The sequence below is a fragment of the Antechinus flavipes genome, chromosome 3, assembly GCF_016432865.1.
Source record: "Antechinus flavipes isolate AdamAnt ecotype Samford, QLD, Australia chromosome 3, AdamAnt_v2, whole genome shotgun sequence".
NCBI classification, from domain to species: Eukaryota; Metazoa; Chordata; class Mammalia; order Dasyuromorphia; family Dasyuridae; genus Antechinus; species Antechinus flavipes.
The window spans coordinates 73860774-73882283 of record NC_067400.1 but is presented as its reverse complement, the minus strand read 5'-3'; the positions used below and the strand labels follow the sequence as shown (position 1 = coordinate 73882283).

Sequence of the window (21510 nt, the reverse complement as noted above, 5' to 3'; positions counted from 1 at the left end):
GTTTGGTAATTATTGCAGAAAGTGTGCTGGATTTCAAATCAGAGGTCCTGAATTTTGAATTCTACAGTTATTACTAGTGGATAAATAAACTTCACTTCTCTGGCCTCCCTTTTATCAGTAAGATGGGGAGGAGGGCAGTGAAAAGAGTTAGGTTGGATCATCTGTAAAATCTGAAATTCTAGGAATGTGTTTCCCCACAATGTCATATAAATGTAAGATAATGAAACTCATCTAAACTACCAGGAAGCTACCTGAATAGCCTTATTTTGATCATACCTTTTGACTGTAATAAATAATAAGATAAAGTCTCCCAGTTAATGGCAGCGACAGAACTAGAACCCAAGGCTAGTGTCCTTTTCAATTTATTAGATTACCTCTGTTTTGTAACACCCTCAAGAGCTTGTGGATATGCTGCTTTTTAAACAATGTTTCTTCAGTTCTGAATATAGATGAATTCTGTCTCCCCAACTAAATTATAAAGTCCTTTAAGAGCAGGTCCTATTCTCTTTCTGAACAACATTCCCATCCCCTTTTTCCAGTATTTCTTTCAACAATGTTCTGTACATGGTAGCATGAAATAATTACCATTAACAGAGTAATATTCCTTCATATGTAATGTATACAAGTTGCAATGTTCTCTTCTCTAAAATATAATGGTTCTCTGTGAGCAAGTTTCTTGGGGGCTTCTGGAGGCAGCCTTAGTTTCAGTTCAGTGTAATAATCACCTCAAATGCAGCCAGCTGCTAAAAGTTCAGTCCTTTATTGTCTCTTCCAAAATAGCCCGGTTAGTTTTCTTAGAGGCCTATCTGCCTTCTTGGTTCTAAGAGCTTTTGCAGCTTGTCCTTTGCCTCTGCCAGCTTCAGCCTCTATCTCTCTCTGAATCCTGGTTCTGAATCTCCTGACTGAATTCTGGCTTTCAATCTCCCCAAGTCTCTAGTGCTTGTCCTTTTATATGTTCTTTTAGAGGTGTGAACTCAAAGGTTCACTCCTCCTCCGAGAGTGGGATTGTGGGAGCTGTGACTTGTGAATCTCCTCCATTGAACTTGTGAATCTTGTAGAACTCCAATGAGTGCGAAATACATTAGTGAGCTAGAGAATTTGTTAAGTATCATGCTAAATTAGACAAGTGACTTATCACTTTGTAAGAATCTTAACATACAGTAACTTAGTTTACAAAATACATTCCTACATTTTGTAATGCACCAAGGGAGGCAGCTTAAGCATTATTCCCATTTTACTGACCTAAGAACAGATGATCCAGATAGAGTTGAAAGAAACTTAGAGGTTCTCTCCCAACTTTTCCATCTTATTGGTGAGTGGAATGAGGGCCAGGAGGTGAGTGGTTTGCTAAGATCATGTGATCAATAAAGAGCAGGTTCAGGACTGGAACACAGGACTTTTGATCCTAAGTCTACTACACACTGAACTGCCTCCGTATTGTGTACTTGACAAACGCATGACTAGGCTTTCTAGATGACTGAACAAGTTTAATCCCTGTTGATGAAAGTAGATACATCAGAATGGACTGTGAGGCTCCAATCAAATATCATCATCTGGGGAGGAACCCTCAAATATTCTTACCTTTTCCTGTCTTTTCCAGATTCTGCTACCAAGGAAGGAATGAGAAGACATAGAAGGTGACATATTCTTATTCTTGCTTTGATAATCAAAGAAATACTAGAAAAGTGATAAACTCAAATATTTACTTAAATATATATATGATATGATATAAATACATATATATAAATATTTTTATTCAACACTTATTGCTGTTTAAGTTTTTGCTGGAGAACCCATAAGCAACACAATCAGCACTGCTTGATCTCCTATATCAGCACAGTGGATTTGGTATGGACTCAGACTCTGCTGTTTTCCAGGTGTTTATCTGGTAAGCATTTAAGTTCCCTTAGTTTCCTCTCTAAAATGAAGAAGTTAGACTAGATGGCCTCTATAGGTCTGGTCAGTAACACTGATTATATAGTATTCCCCTAATTAAGCATTTAAGTGACATTCATTAACTTGTTCATGTCTCATTTTCTTACAAGATTATATATGATTTTTAATTCTTTGTATCATTCAGTGTGCCTGGCAGAGAGCCTTCATTGATGCCCAATAAATATCTTGTTTACTTATTGATAACCAAATCACTTTTTCATATCTCTGTTCCTTGAGTCTGAGTCATGTCAAATGGGCAGATGAATGGTTGAAGAGAGTTTGTTTAAGCCCAGCTAAGGCCCATTTAAACCAATATCTGGTGGCTTGAGAAGGATCAATATTAACTGCTAAGACCTTACGAATAAACAATGCTGAATGTACCTTTTCTGGCATCAACTTCCCTTTCCTTACTTATCTTTTTGTCATTTCTACATGGATTACTCTAAAGTTGGCATTTCTAATTTCTCTACTAAACTCTCAACAGTTTATGTTAAACTCTCCCAATCTATGATTGATAAGCCCCTGTGATTTTGTAGTAGAATACTATATGGTGTTTGCAAAATCATAAAAATTCCTTCTACAGACTGAAAAAAAATTCAAATATCACATGTATAATAAGTACTATGATTACTGAAATACAAATGTATACAAATATATTCTAAATTTGCTTTATCGTTATCTATTTTCTTAATAAACAGATATAGTATTACATTTATTATCATATAACACCATTACATTTATTATCATATGAACATCTAAGAAATTTCTGACATTAAAAGGTGTGAGTTCTTACAAAGGAAGTCTTTCTATGTCAGGAGATTAAGAACCCTATACTCAGTTCTATCTTCTGACATTTCTGTGGAGGCAGAAGAGCACTGGACTTGGTATCAGAAGGTGTGGTTTAAAATCCCAATTTTGCATTTTGACATTCAGCAAAGCACTTAAGCCTTTCAATGCCTTAGTTTTTTCATCTGTAAAATGAGGAAAATTCTATATAAACATTAACTAATATATAAGCAATTAACTAATATTAACTCCACCTGGGTGCTCCATTGGCACATCAAATTCACAATGGCTGAAACCAAGTATATTTTTATTTCCAAGATTCCTCCTCTTCTTCAATCAGCTATTATATCCTGTCAATGACATTATAGTAAATGTCCTTGATATCTTTGATGTTTGAGCAAGTTCTAAGTGCTCCACAGTTCCTGCTTCAGCTAACTACATGGTCTTTGTTTTATTAGATGCACACCGATGTACTCCTTTTCTGAACTATTTACTTGCCTTTGCTGCCTACCTGTTACCCAATTTTTACCCGTGGCTCCAAGAAGCTAGCATATACAATGGCCACATCCTAGTAAAACAATTCCAGGAGATGGGATAAATCAGGTTGAGAGGAGTCAACAGGCCTCAATCAAACCTATGGTGAACTTTGCATCTATCCTATGCATGTGAAGACTTCCTCTGGCAGAACAGGCTTGTGAGAATAATTTATTTCAAAGGCCATGTGGGTGGCTGAAGGAGAACTGTTGATCACTCTGAACTTGGTCAGTCATCAAAGACATCAAGGTCATCCACTATGACCTGGTCACCACCAGCCACTTTTTCTTTTCTTCTGCCACTACATTTCAATGACTCAGGTGAAGAGTAAAGCTGGTGACTGCTTAACTCTGCCTCATTTAAACCAATTCACATAGAAGTCAAGACACTGCTCTAGGGATGTCACTAGTTCTCTTAGAAAATGAAGGACAAACAACATTTAAGTCTGGTGTTAACATCATCTAGGACCCAAATTATAAGGTGGATGCTCAAAGATTATGTATTTTGCAAGTCAGAGGAAGAAATATCTCTTATGACATCATAATGTTGGGACCCTTTTGGACCACTAATATTTTTATTTGAAAATATCATCTGGGCAGCTAGATGGCGCAATGGATAGAGCACCAGCCCTGAATTCAGGAGGACTTGAGTTCAAATCTGCGCTCAGACACTTCACACTTCCTAGCTGTGTGATCCTGGGCAAGTCACTTAATCCCAATAGCTTCAGAAAAAAAAAAGAAAGAAAGAAAAGAAAATATCATCTAATGTTGTTTTTTGACCTTTGTTTTCTAAGAGGACCAGTAACATTAGAGGGATGTCAAGCTTGACTTATTTGAATGGATTTAAGTGGAGGATTTAGGTGAGGCAATTACACTTTTCTGAGCCACAGGTGAGAGCTGAGTGAATGGTTAGACACCAAAGATAGATAAGCAGCCCTGAAAAGGGGTTGATAAGTCCCCATACCAAAGATGCTAGTCCTCTCTGAAAACCCTATACACTCCATCTAAGAGTGAAATCATCTAATAGTTTAAAAAAATGCATTCCAATTTGACCCCCATTTATTAAGCAGCTATTATATGCGAGACAAAAAAAAATAGTTCTAATCCTTAAGTTTACATCCTACTGGGTGAAACATAATGTAAAATGCTAAGAAAATACATGTATATAGAATAGAAATATTAACGAAGTAATTTGGAAGAGGGAGGTAAAAACACTAACAGAGAATCATGAAAGATCTCATCATCTTTTTGTCTATTATCATTTAGGAACAGCATTGGGCATGGAGTCAGGAAAGCCTGAGTTCATTATGTTAGGAGACATCCAAGAATTGAGAGATCACTTTCAAGGACAAGAGAAGACAGATATACAAGATATTTGGGAATTAGGAAGGACAATGTTGATATGAAGGGTAAGGAAAAAGGACTAACAAACTGGGGTGATTGGGAAGTAAGGAAACAGAAATAGAAAAATTAGAAATGGAAGTTAGGATGTTGATATGAAGGGTAAGGGAAAAGGACTAATCAAAGATTATTCTTAGGTTACAAACTGGGGTGATTGGGAAGTAAGGAAACAGAAATAGAAAAATTAGAAATGGAGTAGTTAGGAAGAAGAGTAAGTTTTTTTAGTATAGTTTAGATTTGATTTGGAGATAATATGACTTCCAGGTGGAAATAATCAATAGGAGTTTGAAAATATGGTCCACCAAAGTATTTGGAGGATGCTGGCAAGGAGATTCTATAAGCACAGTATGGAAAGATTAAACTGGAAAACTAACATCTTAAATCTATTGCTTGCAAATGTCATACATCACTAGATATAGTATTGCACTTCATTGTACCACATTTCATAAGAGGGGATTTTTGTGAAAAGAGCTGAAGCTGTTCATTTTTATATCTCTTATTAGCAGCTGCAAGAGCTACCGATTGATTTCAGACTACTGGGTGATGATTTACATGAGAAGATACTCAACAACCCTTTTCTACATAAGCAATTATGAGAAAAAGCTCCTGTCTTGGCCCAATTAATTTTCCGTTCAGCAATCACATTGAATAAATTAATACAGGATTAGGAAGAAAAAAATTGTACAAAAGAATGCTAGCAGATTCCATTTTCTTTAGGTGCAGACCATAGGAGTCTTTCCAAGGTTTAATTTTAATCCTAAAAATTTTCACCCTAGACTTTTTTTTTTAAAGACATTCTACCCTTGCCTATCCCTTCAGATTCCCCTTCATGACTTTTGCCTGAGCACCTTATTTTAAATAATTATTCAAAAGCTCTATACACTGCTAATATTATGCTGTCTTATGTTTACTTATGACTTATGTTCTCCATTTGTAAAATTGGGATCATAAATTCCAAAGTCAGGAAAATGTATTTGAAATATATCATCACATTCTGAGGTGCTCAAATGTTAAAAAAAATAGAAATAAAGGATGACATCTAGTATTCTATCAAGAGGATCTCTCAATTAAGGGCATTTTTCCTACTTACTACTTAAGTGATAACTCACATTGATAATGATAATTCTGTGGTATTACACAATATTAAAGTATTTTCTGAATCAAAAATTAAAATGTATTCAGTCTTTTTAGTTTTGTATATTTTACTGATTTCTAGTTCTTTGAAAATCAGTACTTCTTGCATGGTATATGTTACTCTCCTCATCAAAATAAACAAAACTCATCCTCCAATTTTACAAGAATACCACCTAAAATTAGCTTTGTTGACTTCCAAAATAATAAAGAATTTTTTACTTATAAAGTTTTTACCATCTGTTACTCACTTTTTCTACTTTTCAAAGGACTGGAAGGCAAAATCTAGGTATACAGCTTTTATGGAAGACAATAAAATACCAGGTATGTAAATGTGCCAAACTTGGGGAAAAAACAGTATGTTTGAAGCCTATTTAAAAATCGCTAATCACTTCATTACATTCTTTACTTTTTCTCCAAAAAGGCAAGAAGTTGTTGAATATAAAAACTCAGTCTTAGAAATAAAAATTTCAAAATTTTTTCTTTTGCCTTACTTAAATTTGTATTTAGGAATGACTCTACATCAGCATTATAAAGGGCAGCAATGAGTATGCCTGACTCTACAGAGGAATTTTTTGAACTTTACTTCATGCATTGTAGTGAACAGCATGAACCTCTAAGTATTATGCTGAAAAATCTTTAGCTGAAGTCCAAATATGGGGTAAAACCAACTTTTTTTTTTTTTTTGGTCTAATGAATCGAAAACTTTTTTTTCTTTTCTTTTTTAAAAATAATTATAACTTTTTATTGACGGAACCTATGCCTGGGTAATTTTTTACATTATCCCTTGCACTAACGTCTGTTCTGATTTTTCCCCTCTCTCCCTCCACCCCCTCCCTCTAGATGGCAAGCATTCCTATACATGTTAAATGTATCATAGTATATTCTAGATACAATATATGTGTGCAAAACCGAACAGTTCTCTTGTTGTGCAGGAAGAAATGGATTCAGAAGGTAAAAATAACCCGGGAAGAAGGAGCTAACATTTTTTGAATATAAAATGTTTCATTTTACCACTGCATAAAAATGAACAATCATGTCTGGCTTTATTTTCACACTGAATCTTCTCAGGGAGCCCTGTGTCAGTTTAGGACCCAGGTATCTCACCTCTGGCCTCATTCTAGGGACTTCTGCAGTGCTACTGAGACCACTTCCAGATTTAGATTCACCTTAAATTGACACTTCTGCCTCTTGACCAGATCCCTCACCCCCTCCCAAACCATACCTTTGCCTACTCCTGACTGATAGACCCAGTGGGCCCAACAGAGTGGACCTCAAGGAAGAATTCTGAAGATGTGAATCACCTTCCTCAATAAATCTCTCTGCATCCCCTGATAATCTGCCTGAGCTCATTCCACAATGGGAACTTCTAGCCTACCTGACTCTTCCATCTCAGGAATCCGAATCCCTGGCTGTCACTGCACAAAGTCCATCCCATCTCCCCTGCCTGCTCTTACTCCACCCCTCTGACCTCAAATACCCATTTAAGACTTCAAATCTCAACTCCACCCCTCACCACTATCTATTTCATGTCCACTCACACCTTCTGCTGTGCTCCTTGCAATGCTTCTTCCAAAGCTCACAAACTTACTTTGATCATAAACCTTCTCTACTCTTTCAATCTTCTAGTTCTCACTGAAACAGCTCCTCCTGATAATACAGCATCCCTGGCTAGGACTAGTTGTACATGCATCCATACCCACCAATGCACTGGGGATATGGACCTGCTAAAACACTTGTTGCTCCTCATTGTTATTTCTAGACTTACCATAGTCACTAAGTGACCTCTGCCCCTTTGAGATTATTCAATCTGAATTTATCAACCAATCTTATTCAATCTGAATTTATCAGCCAATCAAGATTCTTATACCTGGTATCTACCAATAGCACAGACACTTGGACACTCTTTTCTCCCTCAATAAGTTCAGTGCCAGATTAAATCTTTCTCTTCACTTCAATTTCTATCCTTATCCTAAGGGACACTTCAGTATCCATATTTCAATCCATACTCCCTAAAAGACCTTTATTTCCCAGTTCCACCCATAACCTACTTCTCCACCTTATTCTTGTCATTACTTCCAGATGTTCCACTTCCACACTCATGAATACTGAAGTCCCCTTTTTTGACTGTAATCTTTCATCACTCTTTTTCTCTGTCTTATGATCTCTAACTCTATACTCTGTCCTCACCATGACCTTCAATCCTCCAACTCATTTTTCTAGACCATGACTCCTGTAATGCTCCTCTGATAGTTTTCTTATTCAGATTCCTTAGATATGGATAGACTGGGCACAGGAAGAAGTATAAATGAATTATGATCTGTATCTTAAAAGAATATCCCATACTTTTGTCATCACAGACCTAGTGGAGGATTTATTTTTTTCCAAGAGTTACATCAAGGGTGTTTTCAAATACTGAATAAAGTGCTAAATTAGCACCTTAAATTTGAAGCATGAACAAAAACTTTACCATCTTAAAAAAAGGCATACCACAATGTCTTATAAGATTCAAAATTAAAATCAGTTTCAGTCAACACATAATCCCAGAAAAGGAAATGGGGCAATTATATATCAAGCATAACATGGACATTAAGTGGTACACAAGGTAGAAAAGGAATAAGATCTCTAGCAAGACAATACAAAATGTACTGGTAAATGAATAATATTTGGATACTTAATTTAATTATACATTTAGAGTTCATTTAAACACTGCTGTGAATGCCCTTGTTATAAAATGAAATTCAAGGTAATAATTTTGTATAACAAGACTTTATTCTTATGAGTAAAAGGTACTTAGTAATATTGTCTAAGACAATAAATGGCAGGTTTTCGTTATATTTTAATATTAAAAATTTTGGTTCTTTGTACACAGGCATTGCAAAGTACTTATCAAATACTAGAAAGTATTAGGTTGCTTGCCTCAAAAATAATAAACAATTTTACTTAGATGATTCTATTAAGATCAAAAAGCACCAAATACCTAGCAACAGAAATCACACTCAAATGTTTAGTGTGACAACGAGTTTCATCCTGTTATTTAAGTTGCAACAAATACTATAGCTGTTTTGGAGGAGAAAGATGAAGTAAACTTGGCATATAGAAGAAATACGTATGGGCAAAATAGATGATTCTACCAAGAAGCTTCTTCTAAACTGATACAAAATCATTCTTCAGTTTCTACGACAATTCAAAATTGGTTTCAACAAGACTTTAGGGGCAAAGACAAACAAAAGTTTAAATAAAAGCTCCATATTTTACTTGGGTGCTTTGAACCATCAGACACTATTGCCCTGGATTTAGCCTGAACTGGTGATTTACATGTAAAAGTTATTTGTTAGCAACCCTTAAATTCACTCCATTGATTCTTCACATCTTTTTTTTTTTTTTTTTTGTTTCCCCAAGATATTCTTCTTAGAAATGAAATAGCAGCATAAATGTTAGATATGGTAGGAAATGGAAATTCAGAATCAGAGCTTGAGTTGTTGTTTTTATTTAACTATCAAGAGAAAAACAACCATAAATTTCACTTACATGGCCAGTATTTGTCAGAAGACCGACCTGAAATCAGATTTTCCTAACTTTATGACCATCCTTTCCTCCCATATGTTACTGTGACTCTCTCATCAAATATGAGTTACTCTAATTTTAAGAGTTAATTACTCTTGTATTGGGGAGGAAAAAGTCTCCGTGCCTAATCTAAATTCCAAATACTGAAAAAGCTTCTTTCTTTTTCTTTCTTTTCTTTTTTTCTATTTTCAGAGGAAAAGGAAAACATGAATTCACTAAATTTAGTATTTTTCAAAACTATTAAGCTTCTTTTCTAGGCTTACATATTATTAAGACTGATTTTAATTTTGAATCCTATAAAACATAATGGTATGCCTTTCTTATGGTGTTTTGTATAGTTTTTGCTTGTGCTCTAAATTTAAGTTGCTAATTTAGCACTTTTTCAATATTTGAAAACACCCTTCTGTCATTCCTCTAGGCAAAATCCCAGTACTTTTACTTCTCTCACTGTATAACCCTTGAGTCATCTTTGTAAATTTCCTTTCAGTGCTTTCTAAACTGTAAGACTTTTAAGTTTTGTAGCTTAAGAACAGATAAAGCTTAGTGTGATTAGTATTAGGTGCAATAGAAAGATTAAGGTAGAGAACCCTCACCCTATATCCACTAAAATGCTAGGTTCAACTAGGGTAACACTACTGACCCATTAGTTCTGTGTTACTAATTTGTCCTGTAGCTATATTTCCATGTATCTGATCACTTTTTGTGTCTGCTCATACTTTGTAGCTAAGTATGCTCTTCAACCAAGTGTCTTTACCACAATTGTTTGCCTCTTAGCTGACTTTTCATGGTAATTTTGAATTCTAATTCTTTTCTGCAGCAGGCCATTCCAAAGTAGTTGTCATCTGTGAAATTAAAGTGCGTGCTTTCTCTCCAATTAATGGGAAAATCAAATATTGTTAGGCTATAACTGATTGGCTTGCCATGGTGGAATGAGCACTAGATTTGGAATACAAAGACCAGGATTTGACTCCTGCCTGGTATTTACTATCTATGTGACCATGGACAAATGACTCAACCTCGGTAAGTCTCTCTCAGCTTCATGGATAATGCTTCCACTGACTGTCATATAACTATAAAGAAGAAGGTGCTTTATAAACTTTAAAGTGCTTTGTGCTTTGTGATTTTTTTATAATTATTCTCCCCAAATGCAAACAAAAGTGATGATTCTTTTAGGCACTGCCCAGCAGATTAATAATGATGTTCTAATCACATCTCTTTGAAAGAAAAGGCCACAAGAAGTGAATCAGTGAATTATTCAACCTGACATAATGATTAGCAAGTATTTTTGTTTTCATATAAAAAAGAGCAACTTGCAGAGTCTTCATACCTGCCCATCCAGTGTAGGTAGTACAGTCTCGACGGTCAGCTGATTTTAGGCCTATTTCCATCTGCTGAAGAAGCTCTCGAATCCTATTGTTTATTCGTTGCGAGAAGTCAGTAGTAAGCTGTAAATATTAAAAAAGGAGAAAAATACATTTGATAAAACACAGGACCATTTGACTTTCCTGGCAGTGTGAGGGACTAAGTATTAGGCTTAGACCTGAGTTCAAATCTGCCTTTGCTACTTACTGGCTATGAAACTTTGGGGAAATCACTAACCTCTCTTTGTTTCAGTTTTCCCATTTATAAAGTGGAGATAATGCATTTACATCACAGGTTGGTATGAGGATCAAGACAAATGTCATGTGCAAACTTTGATATGGTATATAAATACCTATTCCCATTAGAAATGTAATGCCTTTCTGAGTATGAATTATGTCTGACATATAGTGAATACTTAAAAGAGAACTTTGTTCCAAATAAACAGGCAGACAGTTGATTTTCTTCATTTCTCTGCTTGGCTGAACTATTTATTTGTTAAATTAGTCAAGAGTTTCATTATTGCTTGCCATTTTGGGTGGACCTTGCTGATATATAATTTCTTAAAAGTAGTATGGCAGAAAAAAGTAAATTTCAACTACCAGTGCTACACAAGTATCAATTAAGTACACCTAAATCACTTACTTCTTTGCTGCATTTATGTGGAGCAAATATTCAATGTTACATTTCACTAAGAAAAGAAATATTCTTTATGTTTCCATCAGATTAAAAGTTTTAAGAATATTACATATTATTGGGATGAAATTTACTTATGTAAATTTACTCATGTAAACAGTCTTTAAATCAATTAAAGTACATGCTAATGAATACCTGTAATCTAACAGGTGAAGTGAGTTATACTTAATTCAACTCATTTCATAACAAAGACCGTGGATGAGACATATCAGTTAGAGAAATGTTTTTCTGCCTAGCCTATAATGTATAATAAAATTATTCTATGATGTAAAATAGTATTCATTTGGAGGAAGTTATTAAATAATTAATAATATGGGAATAATCAGAAGAAACTCTCAAAGATTAGCTTATGAGTCAGTAAGAATGTCAAGACTCCCTTTTATTCTTAAAATACCCCTTTTGAGATACATTCCAAAATTTATGTGACTAAAGTGAAATTTTGGAGTTAACATATTAAAGAGGACAGATCTCTGAGGCCAGATCCCCTGTGTTTTAATGTTTTTAGAATTCTTCCTGTTTGTTTCATTTTGTTTTCTGGGGACTGTCAGGAAATGGGTAATGTGTAATAAATGTGATTATTGTTTTGGGTGTGGGCAATCTGGCTTGGATATATAGCACAAAAGTGATGTTCTGTTTTTTTTTAATTTTTTTTTTTAGGAAAAAGGGAAAAAAGGCTTCAGTGATATAGAACTTTTTATAGTGAAATACCAGAAAGCAAAGTAAAAACTGAAATAAAATCAGAGCACAGTAGAAAATTAAAGATCTAACATCAAAGAAATTAGAGATACCATTTTCCTCCTTAAAAATATTTTACACATAAGACAACCTGGAATGTGAGTTACCATTTTCCTGTTTTGGCACATCCTAGGGCCTTTAGTGTTGAGGTTCTGGCATGAAGTAATGTCACATAAATAATAATATTTTAGTAGTTTTATGGAACAAGTCAGGACCTATTTTTATGACATCTCTATATGCAGTTAGCCTAGATTCAGAGTTAAGGTTTAAGCTGCTAAATGGAACTATGAAATTTCAAGAAGATTGCAAAGACCTTTTCACTACGGTGACATTTAAAAAATAAAATCCAACTTCATTTCTCTAATCACAATCACCGTCCTTTCTTTTTATGCATCACAGAATCACTTATAAATATATAGCCTCTCTAGCATTGTTAACTAGAGATCAGCCAGCCACTCCAAAGATATTAAGGGAAACTGTCCAGGAACACCTCCCTGGCATCCTATTCTACTTTTAAAAACTCCAAGTATTAGCAAGTTATTTTTGTTTTTGAAAAGGACCAGGGTTGGCACAAATGAACAGGATTTAAGAGAGACAATTATGCTAAGTTGTCAGCTCCATTCTTTCTCCCAGAGGCACTGAAGTTTCAGGGTAGGACAAGGGTGGAGATGGCTGTGGATGACCTTGATTTCCCAGATGTCTGACCAAATGCTCCACAGTGCTGGTTTCAGTAGCCTTCATGGCTGTAGGAACAAGCTGTTTTCATGCACCCATTCAGCCGGAGGAAGTCTTCCCATGCTTCCATTAAATGTCCTCCTAACTCTCAGTCATCTGAAGCTTGTTGCCTCCACCTGGTTCATCCCATCTGAAGAGGTACTTCCACTTGAATTCAAGTCTTGCCTTTGACTCATATAAGATGAGGAATCCCAAAACAAGGCTAGAACTATAAATTACTTAATTGTTAGAAGAGTTTCCATACCAGGAATAAAATTGAAGGCCCAGGTTTTTCCAGAAAAAAATCTTCCATATTTACAAAGCAAATGACAAATCCAAATATTTTTATTTATTCCATCTGAAGAGGCCACTGCATGTGTTATTACAGGCCTGTCGGAGCCCCAGGTGAAAGTGGAGTGAGAATAATAACTCTGAAAAGGGCTCAGCTAGTCCTTGCACCAGAGTGCTAGGCTTCCCTAAACCCCCCATTCATGCCAGATGTGAAGTAATAACAGAGAGAAGAAAATCATCAAATGACAGGACTTGAAAAGGTTTCCTATATAAGATAAGACTTGAGTTTAATCTTTCAGGAAGCCAGGGAAGTTAGGAGACAGAGGTAACAGGGCAAAGCATTCCAGGGATGAGGAATAGTAAAAAGCCACTAAACACAGAATTGTCATGTGTGAGGTGCTATTATTTGGATCATGAGGTGAGAAGGAAACTATTATTAGATAGGCATGAAGGGGCTAAGGTGTGAACAGCTTAAAAAATGGGAACTTTCTACTTGCTCCTGAAGGGAATAGGGGAGTCACTACATGAGACAGAAATGATAAAATCTGACAACACATTAGATATATGTTGTGAGTCTAAGTAGAGACGAAGCTGATGGTGAGGTTTTGAGCCTGGGTGATTGAGAGGCTGGTAGTCCCTACCATAGTATTAGTAAGGAAGAGGAGAGGATTTTTTTGGGGAAGGGGAAAATGTGTTTTGTTTCAGACATGTTTAGTGTGATCTGTTGGGAGATGTCTGGCTCCAGATATCAGAAAGGCAACCCACAATAAAGACTAATATAATCTAAGTGATGCTAGAATATATAGACCTGGGAATCATATGCAGACAGATAATAAATCTTTTATGAGATGATTAGATTACCAGGTAAAGTGATAAAGAAGAGGATACAGTTCAGAGCTCTGGGTCACTCACCATAAGTAGGAGTGATTTGAATGAAGCTCCACTAACTAAGAAGGAAAGATCAAGTAAGTACAGGAAAAAAAAATCAGAAAAGAATAATGTCCTGAAAACCTATTGAGTATGTCAAAGGCTGTCAAAAATCAAGAAGAATAAAGATTGAGAAAGTCATTGGATTTGGCAATTAAAAGCTCACTCTTAACTTTGGAGGGAACAGATTCAGATAGGTATAGGCTGGGTCAATGTCACTCTCTTGTCATGTCTTACTCTGTTAGATATGTAACTTGGGATCTATAAGACTTTTAGAAGCCAATAAATTCTAGTGTCCCATGGTATTGGAATATATGATTGTTATACTTAGAAGAGTAACTGGTAAAACAAAAAATTGGTTTGTGTTTTTAAAGAACCCACAGTAAATATGTCTGTGGATTAGTTTCTTAAAACTGGTTACTCTTAAAAGCACTTTTTTTCACCAAAAATTCCATTCTCCAAATAAGACATTAACATATACTTCCTAGTAATTTCCTACACAGTTTCAGTTTTCATTTTTGTATGATCTTGAGAGTAAATTAAAGCAATCCAGAGAGAATCTATATCTAATCAACTTCATTAGTGAGTAGGGAGGTGTTACAGAAGACCTAAGGACAAAAAGGATGATTTTAAGCCTTTATCCCAAATTCCAGGTTAATCTAAAGAATAAGATTTTCAGTCTAAATACTTAGTGCCCAAAAAAAGATGAAACTTCTATCAGGTCTGTATAAACTCCTTGAGAACAAGAATTGTTCCCCAAGCTTAGCATAGTGTCTGGAATATGAGAAGTATTTAACAGATGTTGTGTTAACAGACTCGTGTTTTTATCAGAACATAAACTTGAAATAAACCCCAATCATAAAAAATGAAGCTTGTCATAAAAAATAACAAAACTGCCACTTGACATTAAAAAACAAAACAACACCACTTCTTTCTCCAAACCTGAGAGGTTAACAAAAAGAAGATTGGCGAGAAGAGGGAGAGGGATAAAAGGGAATAAAGGAGGGGTCTATTGGAATGAGGAAGATCTGGATTCAAGTCTTGCTTTTGACTCATATAAGATGGGGGATCCCAAAGCAAGGATAGAACTATAAATTCCTTAATTGTTAGAAGAGTTTCCATACCAGGAATAAAATTGAAGGCCCAGGTTTTTCCAGAAAAAAATCCTCCATATTTACAGAGCAAATGACAAATCCAAATATTTTTTTATATGCATTAAGACTGAAAGCCTTGACTTGAATTTTTTTTTTTTTTTAAAGCCTGGTTGTTTTGTGTTTTTCTTTGGAGACAGTGAGATGTTGTACAGATTTGGAGCTGTAGTTCAAATCCCCCCTCAGACTCTTTTATTAATTATGATCCTGGATAAGGAAAAGGAAGAAGCATTTATCACACCAGTACTATGTATGTACCAGGTAGCATGCTAAGTGCTTTACAAATCTCATCTGATGCTAACAACACTAGGAGATAAATGCTATTACTGTCTTCCCAATCCAGTTGGCCATCATTTATTGTTTACTGATTAATTGAATGTTACTCATGAGGAAATTGGCAGGTTAAGTAACTGAAGTAGACCAGTAACTCACACAGCTAGAGTACCTAAGGCCAGCATTTGAATTCAGGCCTTCCTGACTCCATGCCTACTGTACTACTAACTGCTCCACAAAGTACCCTTAACTTCTTTCTCTCACTTAAACCTCTAATGCGCTAGTTTCAACTGTAAGATGGGGATAATAAGAGAACTTACTTTTCAGGGTTATTGTAAAGATGAAAAAGGATTTTATTTGTAATGTGCACATAGTGCCTAGCACATAGTAGGTACTTAATAAATTTCCTCCTTTCCTCAAAGACTACACTTTCTTCAAGACTATTGATCTTGCTGGTTTCAAGTTCAAAATAAAAATCACATAGACTACAGGAAGCCTTTCTCAACCTCTCTCATTTCTAGTATTTTCTCTCTTGTGATTTTTTTCTTATTTCCATTGTACGTACCTTATTTGTAAATTAAAGTGTATATTGTCTCCCCTGTTAGGTGGTGAACTCATTGAGGGCAGGGACTATATTTTGTCTTTTTTTTTTTTTTTTTAAAGCCATCTACACTTTGCACAATGCTTGACCCATAGCAGGGGATCTGTGTTTATTGATGGGTGTATTTAGATGATAAGCTCCCTGAGGATTCTTTAGTATCCCCAAACACGAAGCACGTGCCTGTCACGAAAAGAGCATTTAATATTTTGATCGATTGATCCTTTTCTCTTTCCCTTCATTTACCAGCAGGGATATCTAACGGCGGAACCAAGGCCCTGGGGGAGGGGGTGGGGGAAGACATAAATGGCTCCCCACAACGCATTCCTCTCCCCGTCCAAAATACACACAAAACAACAAAGCAAGCCAAAAACTCACCCTCCCCGAAGTGTCAAAATACTCCATTGTCTGGGATTTGCTATAATCTGGGTAGGGATTCGTGAAGGCCCTTTCTGCCATGATGCCAGATGCGAACCTGCAAGAGAGGGGCGAGAGAGGGCGCTGGGGGGTGCAGAGGCGAGGGGCGGCTGCTGGGCTGCTCCCAGTACCGTCAGCACAGGCTGGGACTCAAGGCAGGCTCGGGCAGGTAGGGGCATCTCTCAGGAAGGGCCTCGCCCGGAGCCCGTGGGGGGCTGGGGAGTCCCTCAACACCCACACCTGGGACCAACCGAGACTCTCTTCCCAACCTCCTTCCTTCCTCCTTCCCTTTTGCCCCCGTCCCCTGTGAGCCTTTTTTTTTCCTAATGAAAGGGATGAAGAACCCACTCCTCCTCACCAGTAGCCTCCGACTCCAATAACAGAAGCGTCCTACCCACGCCCACTTCTTGTCCGCAAGGGCCAATGGGAGTGCCCGCCCGACCTGCGGAGACCCACCCTCTGGTTGTCAGTTTGTTAAAGAGACAGGAGGTTTTCGGGCCTGGCGGAGACAAGGTGTTTCTAACTGTCTCGTTTCTTAGACGTCGAGATGGCCCATTCCGCGCTTCATAGTTCATCCGTTTTTCCCCGCCCCCTCTCCTTCTGCGCGCACGCACAATGCCCCTCCCCACCTCGGGGCGGGAGATTTCGGGGTGTTTTTTATCGCGAGAGCGGAGAGTAAGCTGCCCTTCTAGACGGCTCCTTGAGCTCAGCAGTGGAGCCTGGTGACTGCATTGGAGGCCTCCTTTGTGGCGCCGGGTGGACAGGGCTGGGGCATCCCACTTCCGACCGGGGAAAACTTTCCCAGGGCGGGCTACTAGCGTAGAGGAGCCCCCAAGCATTTTTTAAACGCCTATTGTAAAACAATTGGGCTGAACTCCGTGTGGGCGCTCATTCCCCCGGTTAGGGCCCTTCTTTTCCCTTAGCTCTCCTCCCCCCTAATCCCCCCCTTTTCCAGCTCTTTGGGAACCCACGGGCGAGGGTGTCTCTTTCTGAACCTCACCTGGTGCAGTTTAACCCCATTTTTCGGCCCCGGGAGGTAGCCCAGCCAATCAAGAATCTGAAATCGATTCTTCGGCTCCCAGTCGTTCTCCATTTCCTGCTCGCAGCCCCAAAGCCGTCACTCGCGTTGGCTCCTCTCCACAGCCGTAAAACCAGCCTCATCTTGCCTAATGCCCTTCTAGATGCCAGACCCAGCCTCGGATTTGTCGTCTCTGCGTTTGTCCCTCCAAACCCGCAATATAATATTACCTCCAAAAGTGACCTTGGTCGGCCTGAAGAATTTTCTGCAGCTGTGCATCTTTCTCATCGTCTAACTGGTCCACGCAGGGGTTGTCCGCCTCGTGATAACTGGGGACGTCTTGGAAGCCTTCAACGGCAAATTCTTCGTATTAGACACTGGAAAGAGCCTTGGATTTTTAAGTCCAAGGAATTGGATTATATAGTCCAAACAGTAAAATGGAGGAGTCAAGTATTATATACCGGACACTGGGGTTAGCAGTGGGGATACAGAAAAAGGCAAACACAGTCCCTATCCTCAAGGAACTCACGATCTAATGGGGGAGACAGTAAGCAGGCAACTGTACTGAACCATCATCCCTGGATCAACTGTAGAAACTAAATATAAATTGGAAATAATCTTAGGGGGAAAGGTGACATTGGGGGAGGATGGGGAGAATCAGGGAAGGCTTTTGCAGAAGGTGGGATTTTATTTAACACTTGAAGCCCAGGAAACTGAGATGAGGAGAAAACATTCTAGACATGAGGTACAGCCAGAGAAAATGCCTACATTTGGGAGATGGGATGTCTTGTGTCAGAAGAGTCACTGGGTCAGCCGAGTACTGGAAGGTTATAAGGTATAAGGAAAATGGGAAGATAGGAAAAAGATTTGTATTTTTTCTTGGAGGTGCTAAGGAACCATTAGAGTTTACTGAATAGGAGGAGAGGGCATCATAATATCTAGTATTTTATGTGGTACTTTTATAAATCTCATTTTGTCTTCACAACAACACTGGGATTTACCTGCTATTGTTATCCTCATTTTACAGATGAAGAAATGAAGGCTTAAAGAATTTAAGAGACTTGGCCAGGGTTGTACAGGTAGTTTGAGTGAGACAGGAAGTGAAGTCAGGTCTTTGTGATTCCAAGTAGAGCAATTAGTGATCTGGGCCACTTAGCTGCCCAGTTGTTACATCACTTGCCACTAGTCCAGTGTCATATAGCTAACAAATTACAGAATTGGGAATGCTCTTATAACTTATAGTGCCTTTCAGAAAACAAAATTGTTATAAACTGGAGAATGAAGAATTGAGTAAAGGAGAAAAAAGTGTCATTTGAGAAGTTAATTGTTTTCAGGGAATGTATTAGGTATTCTATGTGTATTTTGTAAATATCAGTAAATCACAAAATATTAAATGAGATTAAAGACCAATTTTTTGTCAATATAAATTAAAAACAAAAAAGGAAAATACTATGTTAAGCACACAAAAAAATCATTAAACACTTTCTACAAATATCCTATGTTTTATGAGACAGAATATGCTATTTTAAGTACATCTCATACTTAATAGAGGGAATAGGAGATAGAACGATACAACATAAATAGCTTTAGTGAAATGAATAAGGTCTGAGAAAAGTATATGTTGATAGAGTGATGGCAAATTAAAATGTCAAGAAGAGTGATGAAGTCCATCAAAAGTAACCAAGTGATATTGGAATAGCTTAGAACTAACATTAGAAAAGATGAATAATAGCAGAAAATTATAACATTCCTATTTCAGGTAGTGAATTGCAGAATAATAAGAACCAGTTAAGAATCTAGTGGGAACTTAGTAGAAAGTAATCTCTAAATAATTAGAATACAAATAGCTCATATATATGTGTACATATGTCCATATGTATTTTAAATATACATTTTAATATATATTAAATATATATAAATATTTTAAATATATTTTATATATTATGAAATTTTAACATTTTTAAATCACTTCCAATTTTTCACATACAGAATTGGTTAAAAAAAAGTTGTTTAATCTGAAAAAAAGACATGGACAACTATATTTGAAGGCCTATGATATGAAAAAGAAATGAGCTTTGTTTTGTCATATAACAATGAATGAAATTTTTAGAGGCAGATTGAGTTTCAGTGTAAGGAAAAACTTTGAAAACAATTGCAGCTGTAATTGTCCTTCTTACTCAAAGAGGACTGAGTTGTTGGGGTTAAGGTACTATATATATAAAACATGAGCTCTAGTACAGGTTGGGTAGAAATACTTCATTTAGGATTGAGATGCCTCTACCATTTCATGTTTCCTTTATGTTTCTGGAATTATGAGCAGCCAGGTAGTGGGGTGGATAAGAGTGCCAGTTCTAGTCAGGAAGACCTGAGTTCAAATCCAACCTCAGAAAAAGGATCTCAGGATTTATTACCATATCTTGCCAGGTTATCTTCAGAATCTTCCTGAGATAATTCATTTGGAAGTAGTTTAATTTTCTGACATGGTAATAGTAGGCTGTCCAGTTTTCACAGACATGACAATGAAGTCAGCATAATACTCTGAAGACCTTCAGTTTGGTATATCTTAAAAATACTTCACTTTCTTTTGGAGCTTCACAAACATGGAGCTAGTTCTGGTAGTACATGCATCAACTTCCATCACTAATGTGGACATCCTTAGAAAATATACTACCAAAATAAGTGAACATACCCACAATATTCCACATTTCTCTATTTGCTATAACAAATGGTTCAGTATTTGGAAGGTACAGGGCCAACTGGTAGAAAACCTCTATTTTCTTGTCAGGCCAGAATTAGCAAAAGCAGCAGAAAATCAATCCATACCTGTTTATATTGCATCTTTGCCTCAGAGTCTGCTTTGGGTGCACAATTATTGATCAACAAAAAGTAACCTACCAACTCTTCCTCCACTTTTCTCTTGATTTGTTACCTTTTCAAGAAAGCTGGCACTTCTGTGATGAGACCTTGTGGAACAATTACAAGTATCTCAAAGTAATATGGGCTCCATTAGGAGTTAGTTCCTTTTTGTTGTAACTCTTTAAACAGAAACTAACTTATTGGGACTTAGTTCTAGAGAGGATTCATTCTTAGGATGAGTTAGGCCTCAGAGCCCATTTTATTCTTCAGCTTTTTGATACAGACTAATGAAGATAGAAGGTACAAACATAAATATAATAAGCATGTTAATTGACTTAGAGACTTGCAAAATGCTGACAAGTGATCATAGAAGATGTCATGGAGGCAAATGGCATTTGAATTTAGTTGGATTTTAAAGGATAGAAATTAAATCAATCAGCAAGCATTATTGTGTACTTATTATGTACCGTGCATTATATTAAGGATACAAAGAGCAAAAACATTACCTGCCTTTAGATAGTAGTAGTATAGAAAATACGTACAAAAGGATAAGATGAAAAAACATTATAGGTATATGAACACCCCAAGAAAGGCATGGAGATGAGAAAACTCAGTGCATTCTCAGGACAATGCATATTTCTCCTGATTAATTTGAGATAAGAGGAAAAATAAGGTAGGAGGTTCAGATTGTAGAGAGCATTGAATGCCTGGCAAAAGAGTTTGAACTTTATTCATTAGACCCAAATAGGGAACCTCTAAATATATTTAAACTGAGAATTGGCTATATATAGTATATTGCCATGATGTTTAGTTTAGATAAATGTATTCTAATAGTAATTCTCTGCTAAAGTCCTTAAACTTCTCTACTGTATTATATTTGAAATAGTTCTTTTCAAGGTCTGACTTAAACAGCCATCTTTTTCCTATACCAATGTAACCTCCTGTGATCTCTTGATTGGAAAGTTCTTTTCCTATGAAAATTTATCTTAAAGCATTTCCTGGACCTTTGAACATACCAGTATCTACCTTGAATCACAGTTATTAATATATTTGTCTTTTCTCTTTCCAGTTCCCCAATTATAATGTAAATACCCTGAGATCAGAGGCTTATTTTAACATCTT

The 21510-nt window shown here is 36.7% G+C and overlaps 1 protein-coding gene across 2 annotated transcripts in view; it reads right to left on the bottom strand.

Moving 5' to 3' along the window:
- The window catches only part of LANCL1 (LanC like glutathione S-transferase 1), a 67295-nt gene extending 48204 nt beyond the window's left edge, over window positions 1-19091 (bottom strand). The window contains exons 1-3 of one of the 2 annotated variants that reach the window (XM_051983625.1): window positions 17515-19091; window positions 16476-16572; window positions 10681-10798 (exon numbers count right to left, since the gene is read on the bottom strand). In XM_051983625.1, coding sequence (XP_051839585.1) covers window positions 10681-10798; window positions 16476-16572; window positions 17515-17675 — 376 coding nt within the window. In that variant the 5' untranslated portion in view covers window positions 17676-19091. Of the gene's footprint in view, window positions 1-10680; window positions 10799-16475; window positions 16573-16872; window positions 17110-17514 lie in introns of those variants that run through there. The other variant, XM_051983626.1, reaches the window with a different exon arrangement.
- Window positions 19092-21510: the final 2419 nt, after the last annotated feature.